The following is a 15,218-nucleotide window of genomic DNA, read 5'->3' on the forward strand; positions in this document are numbered from 1 at the left end:
TTGCAACATATTCGATACAGCACGTGGAGATTAACACACAAATGAACCGAATGGCACCTAAGCAAAGGTCTAGTGACAGCCAGGTTTCCACGCACCCGCGTGCACTTTGGGATGTTCTTTTCAAACTCATAGGCATAGTGAATGAAAGCCACTTCAAAAAGTTTAAAACCTATTTGTGAAGTTTTTATTCATAACAACATTTAATTACACTATGGAAAAAGTTCCTCTTCAAATATTAAAGACAAAATGTTCATCCTTCCACACCCCACATAAAACCAAAAGTGCCTGCCTACTTAAAAAAAAGTCCAACCATAAATTAAAATTTAAGCTTCATTTAATTAAGGTTCAATTGCTTCCTTGCCGTGAAACATAATTATGTTTTCAATATATTGTTCTTGTAACCTTTAAATCTTCAAATTATTTACACTCCATGGCATTAGAAAGCCACATGTTCACAAACTGCACTGTTAACAAAGCGAAACATGTTAACATCTGACAGTAAATATGCATATGTAACATGTCATTAAGAAGGATACCCCTCCTATAAAAATGTTAACATTTGCTTACAGAAGCGAAGCCAACTTTAATCTATACTTGCTGACAGAGAGGATAATATATTGCAGACAATTCTGTTTTATCCATGGGTCTCACTATATTAAAATTTCTTTTGCTTCCCCCTCCCCCCTACTCTTTTGTTTTGTTTTAAAGCAAAATATTCTTGGATTAAAAATATTTCAGCTTTATTAAGGAAACCACAGTATCAATGGAAAAATTGCCCTGTGAATGAGGACAGGTTTTCGTGCTAGATAGTGTTACATGTATTTTTCAACCATTAAATTGCAACAATATTACTGTTCTTAGATTACTAAATCTACACTGACACTATCATAAATTAGTTCTATTGATCAGTTGCATGTCATTATTGTGAAATTTTGATTTCAATATGACTTGATGCTAATCATGAGATTTCGAATTATTTATTTTAAGTTGAAGCATTGGAGAGAAAGTTCAAGTCATTTGCTTTGATTTATTTAGTATAAATAAAGAATACCCTACACTAATATTTATAGAGGAATTCTAGTTCAGTACCTTAACCACAAACCTAAGGCAATGAATTACAAGTAATAAACTACTTACACAATTTAAACAAGGTTAACAGTACGTGATTCTCAAAAAACTACCCAAAGTTTTGGTCTTCAACCAACTTGTATGGCATTCTTTTAAATCTTAACTAGCATCCAGCTTTTGCAGTCCAACTTTCTAACACTTGTCATCTCTGTAAGCTACTTAATAAAAATAACGCAGCAACAAATATAGTAACACTATAAAATGCAATTACACACCGGAATTTGCAACATTCAGTAATGATACTGCTACATCTAAATGTGACAAGACAAAAAATGCACACCACCTAGAAATACTGAGATCTGAACAAAGTTGAAGTACTAGACACAGAACAGTAACAAAAACCTGCAAGCATGAAATACTCCCAAGCACTCTGGAGAATCCCTTCCAGTGACTTGAGTGGCCTTCAGATCAGACCTCACGACAAGTCAATCAGTCCCATTTTCTTTCATTAAAATTATTGCAACCAGTTTCAGGAAAATCTAGTACGTGAAGAAAATCTGAAAGGTTTTACAGAATTTCTTGTGTAGTAGGTTTGAAAAGAATTCTCATTTATCAGCTATTTACATACCATATTGTTTCAATTAAGTTGTACCTTTCAAAATCTGCAGAAAGAATTATATACTATTTTATTTCAGAAAAAAAATTGCAAGGACTGCTACTATAATTAAAGTTTATACATGGAAGAGATTACAGTATAGAATAGATCAATATCATAAATAATCAGCATCTCACATTATCCTCTACTCAATGCAATTTTTAGTCTATTTTTTTCAGTGTAATTGGCATTATAGATAATGTGGCTTTAGTAAACTAACTGAATCTTTTACTAGCTCCATAGACTCAGGTGTGCTGAATGTATGCAATGTTTTTAGAAGCATTTTTTTAGAGCTTTGCAATTAAATTTTACTGCCCAGCTAAATACATAGGTTGCATATGCCTTGTAATTCAAATACATCATTTCTGGAGGATGTTCTTTGCCACAGTGGAGTTTTAGAGACGAATCAAAGGAAAAATATTACACCAATATAAAATTAGAAAAGCTCTACAGAACTCACAGCTTGTTACACAAACACACACAAAGCTTTAAAAAAATTTCAAGTATATTAAGCATATTAAAATCTTTAAAGCAATGCTTCAAACTTCTAGCATCCTTTAATTTGTTTTTACATCTTTGTTTGATGCTGTATTCTTTGTTCTGATGCTATGCCAGTGAAATTGCATCACCATGAAGCAACATTATGCAAGAATGTCTGGCTAAAATTAAAATGCTATTTCTCAGCATCACATAGTTACAGGAAAAATGCATTTCAGGCATTCACAATGCAATTATGCAGGCCAATATATTCAGTAAATACTTAATGAAAAAATAAGGTAATGGAAAGCTAGTACGGATAGCTGTATAGGAAGATAAACCACCAGACTGCTCCTCTTGTTGCTCTAACTACACTTTTGGAGTCCAAATCTATTTGCAAAGATGCTTAATACAGCTCCACTCCAAAAAAAGTCAGAGCGATAAAAACTAATAGAAGTTGAGGAGTTCTTCATGCAATGGCAGACAGCACTGAATTTTTTTTAAAAAAGCTTTTACAATCAATTTACTGTTATGTAAAACATACCTAACTTCTCTGCAAAAGTAGTTGCGTGTTAGGGCACAAACACTGATAAAGATGTTCTTTCTCTCCAGACCCAAGTGTTTCGTACAAGCAGGGAATGCTCAGTTGTTCCTAAATTAGAGCTCTTCATCATCTCTGAAGAGAACAGAAAAATTTCCTGAACAACTGTTTTCTGCCTGCTAAAATATAATACAGCAGCATCACAATAAGATTAAACTGCAGCAACACTATTTAAACCAATCTGATTCTTAATTCAGATGGATTATCAATAAATACCAGATGTACACTGTTTACAAAGTAAACAGTCATCTCATTCACGGGAGACACTCAAGTTAAGATGCAATATTCTATACAGATTCCCTCAAGATCATTGCTATAAACAGAAAAATGAACACAACATCAAGTGATCCTAAACACCCCAAAATGACAACTTATATTTTTTCCTGATATATTTTTCAACACGGCTAAATTGAACAACTATGTCTATTCCCAACATCCACAAAATTTATTGACACTCATGAAGTAGCAAAAAAAAAATATCTCATTGCAGTTCTGGAACTCAAAAAATTATGTTTCATCTTCGATTTCTAAAATGTTCAAGGCAAAATAGAAACTTGTGTCCATGGACTACTGTAACAGTGGAATTAATCCCTGCTGATATAAGTGTGCTCTGTCACTCCTGATCACACAGCCGTTCTAAATCATAGGTTCTGTGCGCTTAAACGTGCACGTCTCACTGCAACAGTTCTTTGACAGAAATGTTTTGTGTGCTTTAAGTTATCTCTATGCTGGTTTACACTCTAAGAAAATAAGCAAAACCATTTTTACCACAGAAAGTATTTTATTTCACTTGTTTTGCAATGCCTGTAAAACATACCAAGTAACTTTAAGACGCACAGAGCATTTCTTCCACAGATGAAGGAAGTCGAGAGGATACACATACATTTTTAAAGCTGCATAAACCACAAAGCCAAACTTACACAGAACAAAGAACAAATCTAGCGTTACTCAGCAAGACGACTAGAAACATGCACGCACACATACACCCCAGCAGTCCTAATAATCCTAGAGGAAAAAAGAAATACTGCTTTGTTATGCAAATATACCATTTCAAAATTGAGAAAATTAAATGATGTCATTCAAGCTAATATCCTTACCTCAATGGAAAAGAGGCAAGAAACAACAACAACCCTCCCTCCCCACCAACCCCCTCACAAACATTTATTTCAGTGAGGTTTGGCTTAAATAGGAGTCTGTAGTAGCTAGCCCCAAGAAGAATTACAGAGAGAGTTTTGGAACTGCTTATTTTAAAAAGTAAGCATTTGTTCTGCCAACTTTGTTTATTTGAATAATCAATGCAATGCATGTATTATTGCATATTCACAGATTTTTCATAGATTCCATTTCTAGTGTTTAGAACAGCAACTTAGTAAATGGTTTCTAAAAATACAAAAAACCACCACATTATTTCTTCCAAGAATTTAATACGTCTCCATGGAAGCATGTTCAGAAGCACAATTAAAATTTTAAAACATGATATAACAAATTAATTTCAGGCTTAGCAAGAGAAAAAATGGATTAAGATAGCTTCATATTATTACTTATCCAACAAATCACATGCATTTCCTTCATTTAATAGCAGTGCTTTACCAGCGTTCAGATAGCAGATATTGCATATAATTGTTATATCAACATTTTTCTTAAAATTGTCACTTTCATTTTAAGACATTAAATAAAAACGAAAAAAGCAAAACACATGGAGACCCACTCATCCAGCTGCATGAACAGTAATTTAACCGTAATGAAAAGCTCCAGAAGCCAGATCTATTACATTAGCACTTTCTATAGCATATGATGAACAATACTGAAAATCACCTACATTCCCGTAGACCTGCGTTACTCTCTGATCTCAGTAAGCTGTAGCAGCTAGCATGAGTTACAATACTTCAAAGTGAATCAGATATGTTTTTCTTTAAATCTGCACGAAATAAATTACACAGTGGTTTGGTTTTATTACTAGCCTGCTGAAGGGGGTGGATGGATGATTAAAATATCAAATTTGAGAAAAAAGAATCATCATATGCGAAACAAGTTGTTATCAAAATAGAAACCTGCCAGGTATAACCAAGTTGTTGTAACAATTTTTCAGGAAACTGAATTAAAACCATTTGTTTACAGAAAGTAAAACCATAATGAGGTCCATCAGAAATGTAAACGGTAAAGCTAATGCTCAGACAGGATGGTTGCACTCAGAGCTGTAACAGAAATAAAATGTTTTGTAACTTTAAGATAACACCCCATATTGACTTTTCCAGCCTTGACACAATTTCTAGACTACTCTAGTCACATTATAATAATAATTTCTCAAATTCTTTTCTATCCTGCTATGGTATCTTAAAATCTGAGGGCTTGAGCAATCATTGACATCAAAGCCTTCAATTCCACCTTTTATTTTGGCATTGTCCTATTACAAAATTTTAGATGCAGATGAGCATACAACAAAATATGTTAATGCCTAGGTGACTGCAGCTATTTTGCAGCCATTAATTTTATACTTAATAAATATTAAGTCAAACACTGTACTACTTTTATTAATCAAACACTTCTAGAGACAGATCTGCAGCTTGACTCATTTTAATAGCAAATCTAATTTTGGGGATCAGAGCAGAACAGACTGCAGCTCTTTTTCTAAAAATGCTGACATTTGAGCAAACCTTACCAAAGAATGCTTGCCTGACTGAGGACTGACATTTCCTTTCTCTAACTCGCTTAACTAAAAAATAGGCATTCTGGCCAACTCCTACAGTACCCCAAGGCAGCTGTATATCACTTTCAGTTGCAACTTGTGAATACTTTCTTTTTCTTTCTGCCTCTTTATTTTGACATGCATATTATGTTAGCTGATTTCAATCATGTTGCATGAGTGGATGACATACCTTAAAAGATTAAGTTTTGCCACCTGGGACTATTCCAGAAATTCAGTACTTTATAGCATCTCATACCCTTCTTCATCCTCTATGCGCCCGCATTATCAATAGTAGCTTTCTTTCCTATTTAATGCTTAACGACAAGTTGTTCAAGGCTGCAGCTGATACAAGTCAGCTTGAAGTGTCATTCCCTTCTCATTCCCATTACAGGATGGAGCTGCTCCATTGTGTACAACGCTCTGCTGCCATCTATTTGACATAAGAATACAACGCTGCAAATGCCGCAACTGGTTTTGCCTTCCCTTTCCCCCAGCTTTCTTTTCCCCTGCAGCAGCTGTTAGAAGAAAACTATCAGGGAAGTTTTTGATCACTCCTCCCCACTCATGCCCAGATGCAGAAATCACTTCAGCAATTACTTTTGCACTTAAAAATAGCTACAATTACAGCAGAGATTGGGTTATTGAAAATAAAAATAGAATTATATAATAAACGACTCTTCTGTAAAAAGGGAATCCAATTTAACAGCCTTCTTCCATTTATAACTTCAAACAAGAGGCCTGTCGTGGTTTAACCCCAGCCAGCAACTAAGCACCACGCAGCCGCTCACTCACTCCCCCCCCACCCAGTGGGATGGGGGAGAAAATCAGGAAAAGAAGTAAAACTCCTGGGTTGAGATAAGAACGGTTTAATAGAACAGAAAAGAAGAAACTAATAATGATAATGATAACACTAACAAAATCACAGCAGTAGTAATAAAAGGATTGAAATGTACAAACGATGCGCAGGGCAATTGCTCACCACCCGCCGACCGACACCCAGCCAGTCCCCGAGCGGCGAATCCCTGCCCCCCCTTCCCAGTTCCTAAACTAGATGGGACGTCACATGGTATGGAATACACCGTTGGCCAGTTTGGGTCAGGTGCCCTGGCTGGGCATGAGAAGCTGAAAAATCCTTGACTATAGTCTAAACACTACTGAGCAACAACTGAAAACATCAGTGTTATCAGCATTCTTCACATACTGAACGCAAAACATAGCACTGTACCAGCTACTAGGAAGACAGTTAATTCTATCCCAGCTGAAACCAGGACAAGGCCAGTTCTAAAGTTTGCATTAAAGCAATTATTTTAAAATTTGTAATTTAATTACGTGGCAACGGAGCTAACTGAGCGCTGGGTTTCAACAGCTATCCACACCTAACTGGGGCCATGGCATTGAACGAGCAGGGATTCGCCAGCCGTCCCCCTTCACTACACCAGATCTAAAATTCAGAAGTCAGTTAGGAAGTCATATTACGGAGCCTTAAAGCAGAAACCACACACAAAGCATGAGACGAAGGAGGTGGTACTTTATCCGTCATCGGGGTCACAAAGATAAACACCACTTCATTCATCACAGTGTTCAGCGTGCTTTGTATGCAACTGCACAACACAGGAACAGCAGCTAAAAAAAAGTCCCTAACTTGCATTTGTAAAACATCATGCAAGAGACACGCACTGAAGCTGCAAAAAAACTCCAAAGGAATCTATAATCTTCAGTTACAGATCCATGACAGCGTACATTCTGTTCTTTAATTACCAAGCCATATGGAAAAGTCCTGTTTCAGGGCTCAGTCTGGTCCTTTTCACATCCCTGATTAAGTACTCAAATACTTCTTTTTTTTTAGATGGTTGCTTTCCCAATACACTTAAGTAACATATTGGTAGTAATGTGCTTCAGCATTTACCCTGGAAATGATCCATAAGAAAAAACAACAAAATGAAAGATTAAAAAAAGCAAAAACGCAGCAAGTTATTCACACAAACTATAAATAAGGTCACTGTGATCCAAAAAGCATATGAACTCTTGTATATTTTTCTATAGAGGGGGATAAAATACCCTACCTCAGAGCAAGGATAGGGAGAAAAGGAGGGGATTTGTTGAGGGAGGGAGGGGGCAGGTAAGGAGAATGAGAGAGATGGAATAGGAGGGGCACAGAGGCAATACCAGCCTGCAGCAGAAGTCACAAGAGGTCTTCTGTGGTATTAAAACATACCCATAAACATAATACCTTCATTTTCTCATTGGTATTGACATAAATAGTGCTTGGTTTGTTAATGCTTGTATTTGCTAATACATACTAGTACCACTGAGTGCGTTATTCCATTGTTCTTTTTATGTATTCATAACATTTGCAGCCATAATACACACATTTAAGTATTAATCTGTTTAATAAAATTAATAGTTGCACTAAGTTCCTTAGTAACACTTGGTTTTAAATCTATTTCGTCCGACAATACAAGCTACAATTACAAAGATTGTGTAAAGTTACCATATATATTTAGTAGACCAAGTGAAAAGACATACAAAATTCCAGTTGCTAGTTATTACTAGAATTACCTTTCTTTCTAGGCCACACACAAAATCTGTTTGAACAGATACTACAAGTATTACATTAAAAAAATTCAAGTATAAAACTACTGAAAACCTGATTGCTTGAAAGGAATTTGATTACTTAAAGAGTTTAAGCTACACACAGCAGAACAACACATATAAGCATTTCAAAGAAACACTTGAGAGGCTTATTCTGCCCTCTGGTGCGCTCCATCCCACAAGGACACACAGCATCCTGCACAAAACCCAGGAAAGCAGTTGAGCAACTCCAACAGCTAAAGGGTGTGCTCAGCTACATTAAGACTGTTCAGCACCTTACAGGATCATACCCTGGATGATACCAGCATGAGCAAAAGCAGTAAAGCATTCTGCAGGACAGAAGGTAGCCCAGCTAATTTTTATTCTGCTGTATTTATGGCAGAGACCCTAATTGCCCTGCCTAAGGACCAAGACCCCACCATGTAAAGCACTGGGCAAATACCGAACTTGCTGGTTTACGGAACAATTTTCTAGTGAGGTTGTGTTCATGAGGCTGGTGTAACGAGCTGCCACCACCAGTAAACAGATGACAGGAGATGGATATGTACCCAAGCATGCCACAGAACATGGTACCACAGGCCCATGCAGGGATCCTACGCTAATCAGAGGTACCCCGGGGCAGTAGGTTCTATACTTATAGTCCTATTATAGCACAAATCAGGTTTGGAAACTCACTTTTTGGCTAATAAAATGAACTGCCATACGTGCTAAATTAGAAGTAATTTGATATCATCTTGAGACAATAAAATATTCTATAAAGCATAACTATAAAATTCTCTAACTCCATAAAATTAAGGTCTGTTAGGCCTATTTTTGCATATGAAAAAGTCTTACTACATGTCTACAACAGTGCTGCTAACATTCTTTACAATTAACTAGACTAGATATTGTTACACTGAACAGCCAAACTGCTTGTTTTATACAACACATAAAAAAATCCATTAATTTTCTCAGAAGCTGTGAGCTTCTGTGACATTCATAAGTTTAAAACCTATGCAATAATATAACAGAACAACGTATACTGAATGATAAGAACCACAAGGTACAGTACATAAAAAATTTACTATGCAAGCTGTAACACACAATTCTAAGCCTTGTTACTAATGCAACAGTAGAAAAGCTTTACAATTAATTCCTTGAATTATTTAGCCTGCAGTTTCATATAAGCAAGATTGTATCAAATTAAAAAAACCCAGCTTCCGCCATGAGGAAGCATTGCAGGATTGGAACCAAACTGGGTAAGTACATGGTTTGCAAATAAGCACATAAGTAGCATTGTTAAGATTACTGATTGGTATTTATGTGTGATTAAAAAAATCCACCCTACAAACGAGCGGGGAACACTCCTGTTTAACACATGGACTACAATACCAAAACACATCTCCAGCACAGAAGAACTATTTTCATAACTAATCTACCAAATAGGCAATGGCAGCAATCACTATAAACTATTTTACTTCAGTGTTGCTGAGATGGTTAAAGCTAAGCCAAACCAAATCGAAGGGTTTTCAGATAAGGATCCTAATAGAGACCTCTTCTGTAAGGAAGGCACATTCCCCAACCTGGCTATTGAATCACACAGGGACAGGCCCTGAAAGGGTCCCAGAAGTCAACAATCAGGAGACTTCAGTTCTCAATCCTGACTTAGTTCTGGGCTAAGTTATTTAAGCTTGTGCCTTGACTTTCCTCACAGCTAAGTACTTACTGGATAGACGCAGTGGAAGTACCTTCTTCATATGAGACTGCCTCAGAGCGACACCATCCTCTCCTACACACACCTTCTCATAGATGATTGAACAGCTCATAAGGGGAAAACGTTATGAACATCCAATTCTTACAGTCAAGGAAGAATTGGTCAGGGCAGCTGTAGCAACAGCGATCATGAGATGGTAGAGTTCAGGCTCCTGAGAGAAGTGAGCAAGACAAAAAAGCAGAATCACAATCCTGGACTTCAAGAGAGCAGACTTTTGCCTGTTCAGGGACCTGTTTGGTAGAATGCCATGGGATACAGCCCTGGAGAAAAGAGGAGTCCACAAAAGCTGGCTGATTTTCAAAGATCTCCTCCTGCAAGCTTAAGAATGGTCCATCCTGACAAGTATGAAATGGAGCAAAGGTGGCAGGAGGCCTGCATGATGAACAAGGAGCTCCTGACCCAAGCATAAAAAGGAAATGGTAAGAGGTGGAAGCATGGACAGGCAACCCAGGAGGAATACAAAGAAACCATTCCAGTAGGCAGGTATAGAGGTAGGAAAACCAAACCCATCTGGATTTGAATGTGGTGAGGGACATGAAGGGCAGCAAGAAGAGCTTCTACAGGTCTATCAGCAGCAAAAAGACAATGAGTGAAAATGTGGGCCGGCTGCTGAACAGGGCAGGCAACCTGGTGACAAAGGACACTGAAAAGGCTGAGGTATCCCACACCCTCTTCACCAGTAAGGCTGATGTTAAGAAATCATAGGTCCCTGAGACCCATGAGAAAGTCTGGAGCAATGAAAACTTACCCATGGTAAGATGCTACCCATGATAACATATGATCAGGGGAACATTTATACAAACTGGACACACACCATGAGACCTGGTGGGATGCATCCACAAGTGCTGAAGGAGTTGGCTGATGCCATTGCAAAGCCACTCTGGAAAGGTCATGGCAACTAGGGAAGATTCCTGACAACTGGAAGAAAGGAGATGTTACTGCTATCTTCAAGCAGGAGGATGCAGAGAACTACAGGGTGGTCAGCTTCACCTTGATCCCTGGGAATGTGATGGGACAACTAATCTGGGAAATCATTTCCAAATGTACGAAGGACAAAAAGGTGATTGGGAGAAGTCAGACATAGATTTACGAAGGTGAACTCATGCCTGACCAACCTGATAGACTTCTACAATGACATGACTGGGTTGGTAAGTGAAGGAAGAGTAGGCTAGATAAGTGGACAGTGAGGTGGATTGAAAACTGGCTGAACTGCTGGGCTTCGCGTTGTGATCAGTGACACAAAGTCCAGCTGGGGTCCAGTCACTAATTGTGTACCCTAAGGGAACACAATGACCTTGACAATGGAACAGAGTGCATTCTCAGCAAGTCTGCAGGTGATACCAAATTGGGAGGAGTGGTTGATAATGCCAGATGGGTATACTGTCCTTCAGAGGGACCTCAACAGGCTGGAGAAATGGGCAGAAGGGATTTTCACAAAGTTCAACAAATGGAAGTGCAAAGTCCTGCAACTCCAAAGGAATGACCCCATGTACCAGTGCATACTGGGGGTGACCAGCTGAGAAGGAGCTTGGCAGAAAAGGGCCTGGGGGTCCTGCTGGACACCAAGTTGACCATGAGCCAGCAAAGAAGGCCAACAGCATCTTCAGCTGCATTAGGATAAGTGTCACCAGAAGGTCAAGGGAAGTGATCTTTTGCCTCTACAGTACTAAGTGGTAAGATCACTGCGAATTCTGGGCTCCCAGTACAGATATAATGGATCTGTAAAGGGCCACAAAGGGCTGAAGGATTGGAACATCTGTCATAGGAGGAGAGGCTGACAGCTGGATTTGTTTAGCCTGAAGAAGGCTCAGAGGTGGATCTGACTGATGTGTATAAAAATACCTGATGGGTGGTGGGAAGAGTAAAGATGACCAAGACAGACTCTTCTCACTGGTATCCAGTGACAGGAGGTGAGGCAATGGGCACCAACTGGACTACAGGAAATGCCATCCAATAATACGAAAAGGTTTGCGGTGGTGAGTGTTGTTTTTTTACTGCGAGGGTGATGGAACTATACAGGTGAGGAAACAGGTTGGTCAAGGAGTTTTTGGAGTCTCCATCCTACTTAAAACTTGTCTGGACAAGGTCCTTTGCAACCTGCTCTTGCTGACTCTGCTTTGAGTAAGGGGGTTGGACTAGACAGTCTCCAGAGGTTCCTTCCAACCTTCAACCATTCTGTGATTCTGTAAAATTGTACAATGTAAACTTTTGCCTGTATACTTCAAGTTTCCTCTCCCAGCAGCAATCCCACTTTCCCACCACCCAGCATGCAAGCTATAACTTCAGGGTGCAGACACACAGGTGGGCACAGGTTTTTACATAAGTTAGAATTTTCCTCCCTGGGCTCTGAAGACCTTGTTGCTATTTCTTTATTTTTTTTTCATCTTCCCTGCTGCCACTTTACCCTCCATGCAGCATGAAAACAGACATAGTCACATTAACAGACATGGGATTGAAATCAGTTAGTAGTTCATAACATGTCTGGTTCACAGCAATTAGGGATCAGTGTTTGATGCAGATTAAAAAACCCCAAATAATAAGAAATTAGTAAGTTCTTTAATTTTGCCAGCATGGGGAAAGAGGAAACTAAAGGCCTCCCAAGACTGAGTGCCTTCTCTTTGGACAGCACAAAAATATAGAAGGAAAAATGGAGGAGCTAGAGATAAAGCTGCATTCAATATACAAGTATAAAGAGAACCTTACTCAAGTGAAGGGTTATATGCTAAAAAGCCCCTTGATTATACATTTCACCTTTCAGCTAACAGTGGTAGGGTTTGCTTCTTAAAATTAATTCCTGTGTGACTCCAAGTTCCCATATATCTGCAAGGACTTAAAACTAAATAGAACCTTAATATCCCCTAAACTAAAGAACATAAAACCCCGTATGCATCTTGCAAGGTAAAAAAACACCTGAGCATTTACTGGCTTTTTTAAATGTAGTTACACACAAGTAAGTTTTTACTCTTCGATAATCTGTCCATGTTGCATATGTAAGGAACAGCTGTCACTGATAAGTCAACCCATTACTTTCGTATCTCATACAACACATTTGCTATAAAATTTCTGGCAACAAACGCCTACAGCAAGTAGGCAAAATAATCTTCTACTATCCAAGACAATTTAAAGAAGTAAACTGAACAATTGGGGCTATCTGCACTACAGCCAAATTGGACTACGCTGTTTAATATGTGACTACAAGGATAGCAATAGCCATAAAACCGGAGCCATTTCTTCAGTCCTATGTTTAACTGCTCAGTGCAACAAGTTTCAAGTGCTGAAAGCAAGAGAACTTTTACTAAGGTTACACTGCCTTTTTGCTTCAGAAATTCGTCGAAAAATATTTTCCAGCTTCACCAGTTCAATACAACTCAAAACAAAAAAATCTTACAGCACAAATACTGATGAGATCACCTGTCCTTCAGAAAAAAGTTGCATACACATAGATATGAACTTGCATCAACTGAAACACTGTGCAAGAAGAGATATTTATATCATTTTAGCCAACCTAGCATTTGGAGAATTGATTTTCAAGACATTCAACAGAGGGATATGAGTACAGAGTTATGGATAACAGAATTTAGATTAAGCCATCTGCATGTTACCTATACACAATAATAGGTTATTAGTTAGAATCAATATACTGTAAACAATCATTCCCATGAAGCCTAATTAAATGAAAACAAATCACAGTCAGCACAGCGGATTCCCAAAGCACCGACAGCCAAAGCAGCAGGATGTATAAAGACTGGATAGAGAAAATGAGGCTAAACTGTTTACTTAGTAACTATGAAGTGAATGTGCTACTGTTTTCTGAACATCCAAAGGAGAAGCTACAGTGCTGAGAGCTAATCCCCATTTCTCACCAAAACAGACAGGAATGCACACTGGTTAATTTGTTCCTACTGATGATATCATTCTGTTAAGTTTACTGTTTTTAATAAGGAGCAAGTTTCAGTCTTCTCTCACTTTCTCCCATGTACAAGATCAGATCAGCCTCTCAGTGACCTACTTTATGAGTCATAGTCCTCACTATTTATGATTCAGAAAAACGTCTTCTCTGACAGTATTTCCCAGACTACTGTGGGTTCATTCCAAGAACCAATTTCATCTTCATTGGTTTCCTACAGGAAACCAGACCAACTTCCTATTATTTTATTTTCCTTCATTTCAGCATGGCTCACATAAACTAACTGGAAGTGAGAGGGATAGAAAACTTCATTCTGCATAAACACAAGCCAACATAAACACCACCAAAAAATACTGAAGACGTCACTGGTTCAAAGTCACCAGAACGTGAAGCAAGCTAAGATTAGAAGTTCTTTTCCCTCCTTCCCCAAACATGATGCACACAGGCAAAACCAGTAAGTTTACATAGCCAAAGTTTAATGGTAAGAGCTGTTCAGGTCTCTGGTGAAGACATTCACCCCTTTCCTTGCGATGCAGCACTACTTGCCAGGGTCAAGTTACTCATCTTCAACAAATCCTTTTTGTTTCAGTTTCTGTAATTTGATTTTTCCAACCAAAACCCCAGAAATGTTACAATAGTGCAAGTAGTAGCAAAGCTGTTTTCTCTATTTGTAGGTCAATCTTTCAAAGAATACCACCTGCATGAAAACTGGTATAGGCGAAGCCTTTCTAGAAGTGATGCACTCAGATACACATATTGATTTTAATGCAAACAGAATAATGTGGTTCTAAGAGCTGTTGGCCTAACAGTGCTGCATAACTTTACTAGGACTGATCAGCAGCAAACTCTACAGCAAAAGTTGTTTCACATGGTAGAAAAATCAGATTTTTAAACCTGTGGATTTTGTTGATAATGACAACTTAACCTCACTTAATCTGACATCTTCATACATATTCAGTAGCAAGACTCATGCAGTAATTCAGCACCACAAACACAACTATCTTGACTGAAGGCAGTGTTTACCTGTCAAAGTTAGCAGTTGTTAGAACAGCTATAAATGCTGCAGCCTGAATGAATCAAAGCAGTATACCACCAACAACGCACAGTCACAATTCTCAGTGCTAGAAGCTACTCACCTTGACATGGCTCTGAGCTCCCAGGTTGTATATCTCAGTGGGTTTGACTTCATTAATGATCTTCACCAGGCAGGTGCTGTCCGTGAGATCACCATAGTGCAGCTTCATGTCTTCAGAGTTTAAGAACACAGAGTTAATACACTTTAGTCCCAGAACAATATGGCATTCTTGGTCCAAATCCTATTCCAGGTTTAAAATCCAAGTAAACATTTATTGGAGAAAGTTAAGAGATCACCGACTGAACAAGGTTTTGCTTCAGTTTTTTCCCTGCTTTAAGCACAAAATATAATTCCCTGCAGGAGTAATGAATACAGTTTCAGATTCTCTTTTCAATAATCTGATT

General features: G+C 38.2%; 1 protein-coding gene across 1 annotated transcript in view; it reads right to left on the minus strand.

Moving 5' to 3' along the window:
* GMDS (GDP-mannose 4,6-dehydratase) overlaps window positions 1-15,218 on the minus strand; it is a 425,077-nt gene that overhangs the window by 335,203 nt on the left and 74,656 nt on the right. Inside the window, exon 4 of the mRNA XM_075052276.1 lies at window positions 14,876-14,985. Within this exon, the coding sequence (XP_074908377.1) occupies window positions 14,876-14,985 (110 nt within the window). The remainder of the gene's footprint in view (window positions 1-14,875; window positions 14,986-15,218) is intronic.

Source organism: Buteo buteo, chromosome 20 (assembly GCF_964188355.1).
Source record: "Buteo buteo chromosome 20, bButBut1.hap1.1, whole genome shotgun sequence".
NCBI classification, from domain to species: Eukaryota; Metazoa; Chordata; class Aves; order Accipitriformes; family Accipitridae; genus Buteo; species Buteo buteo.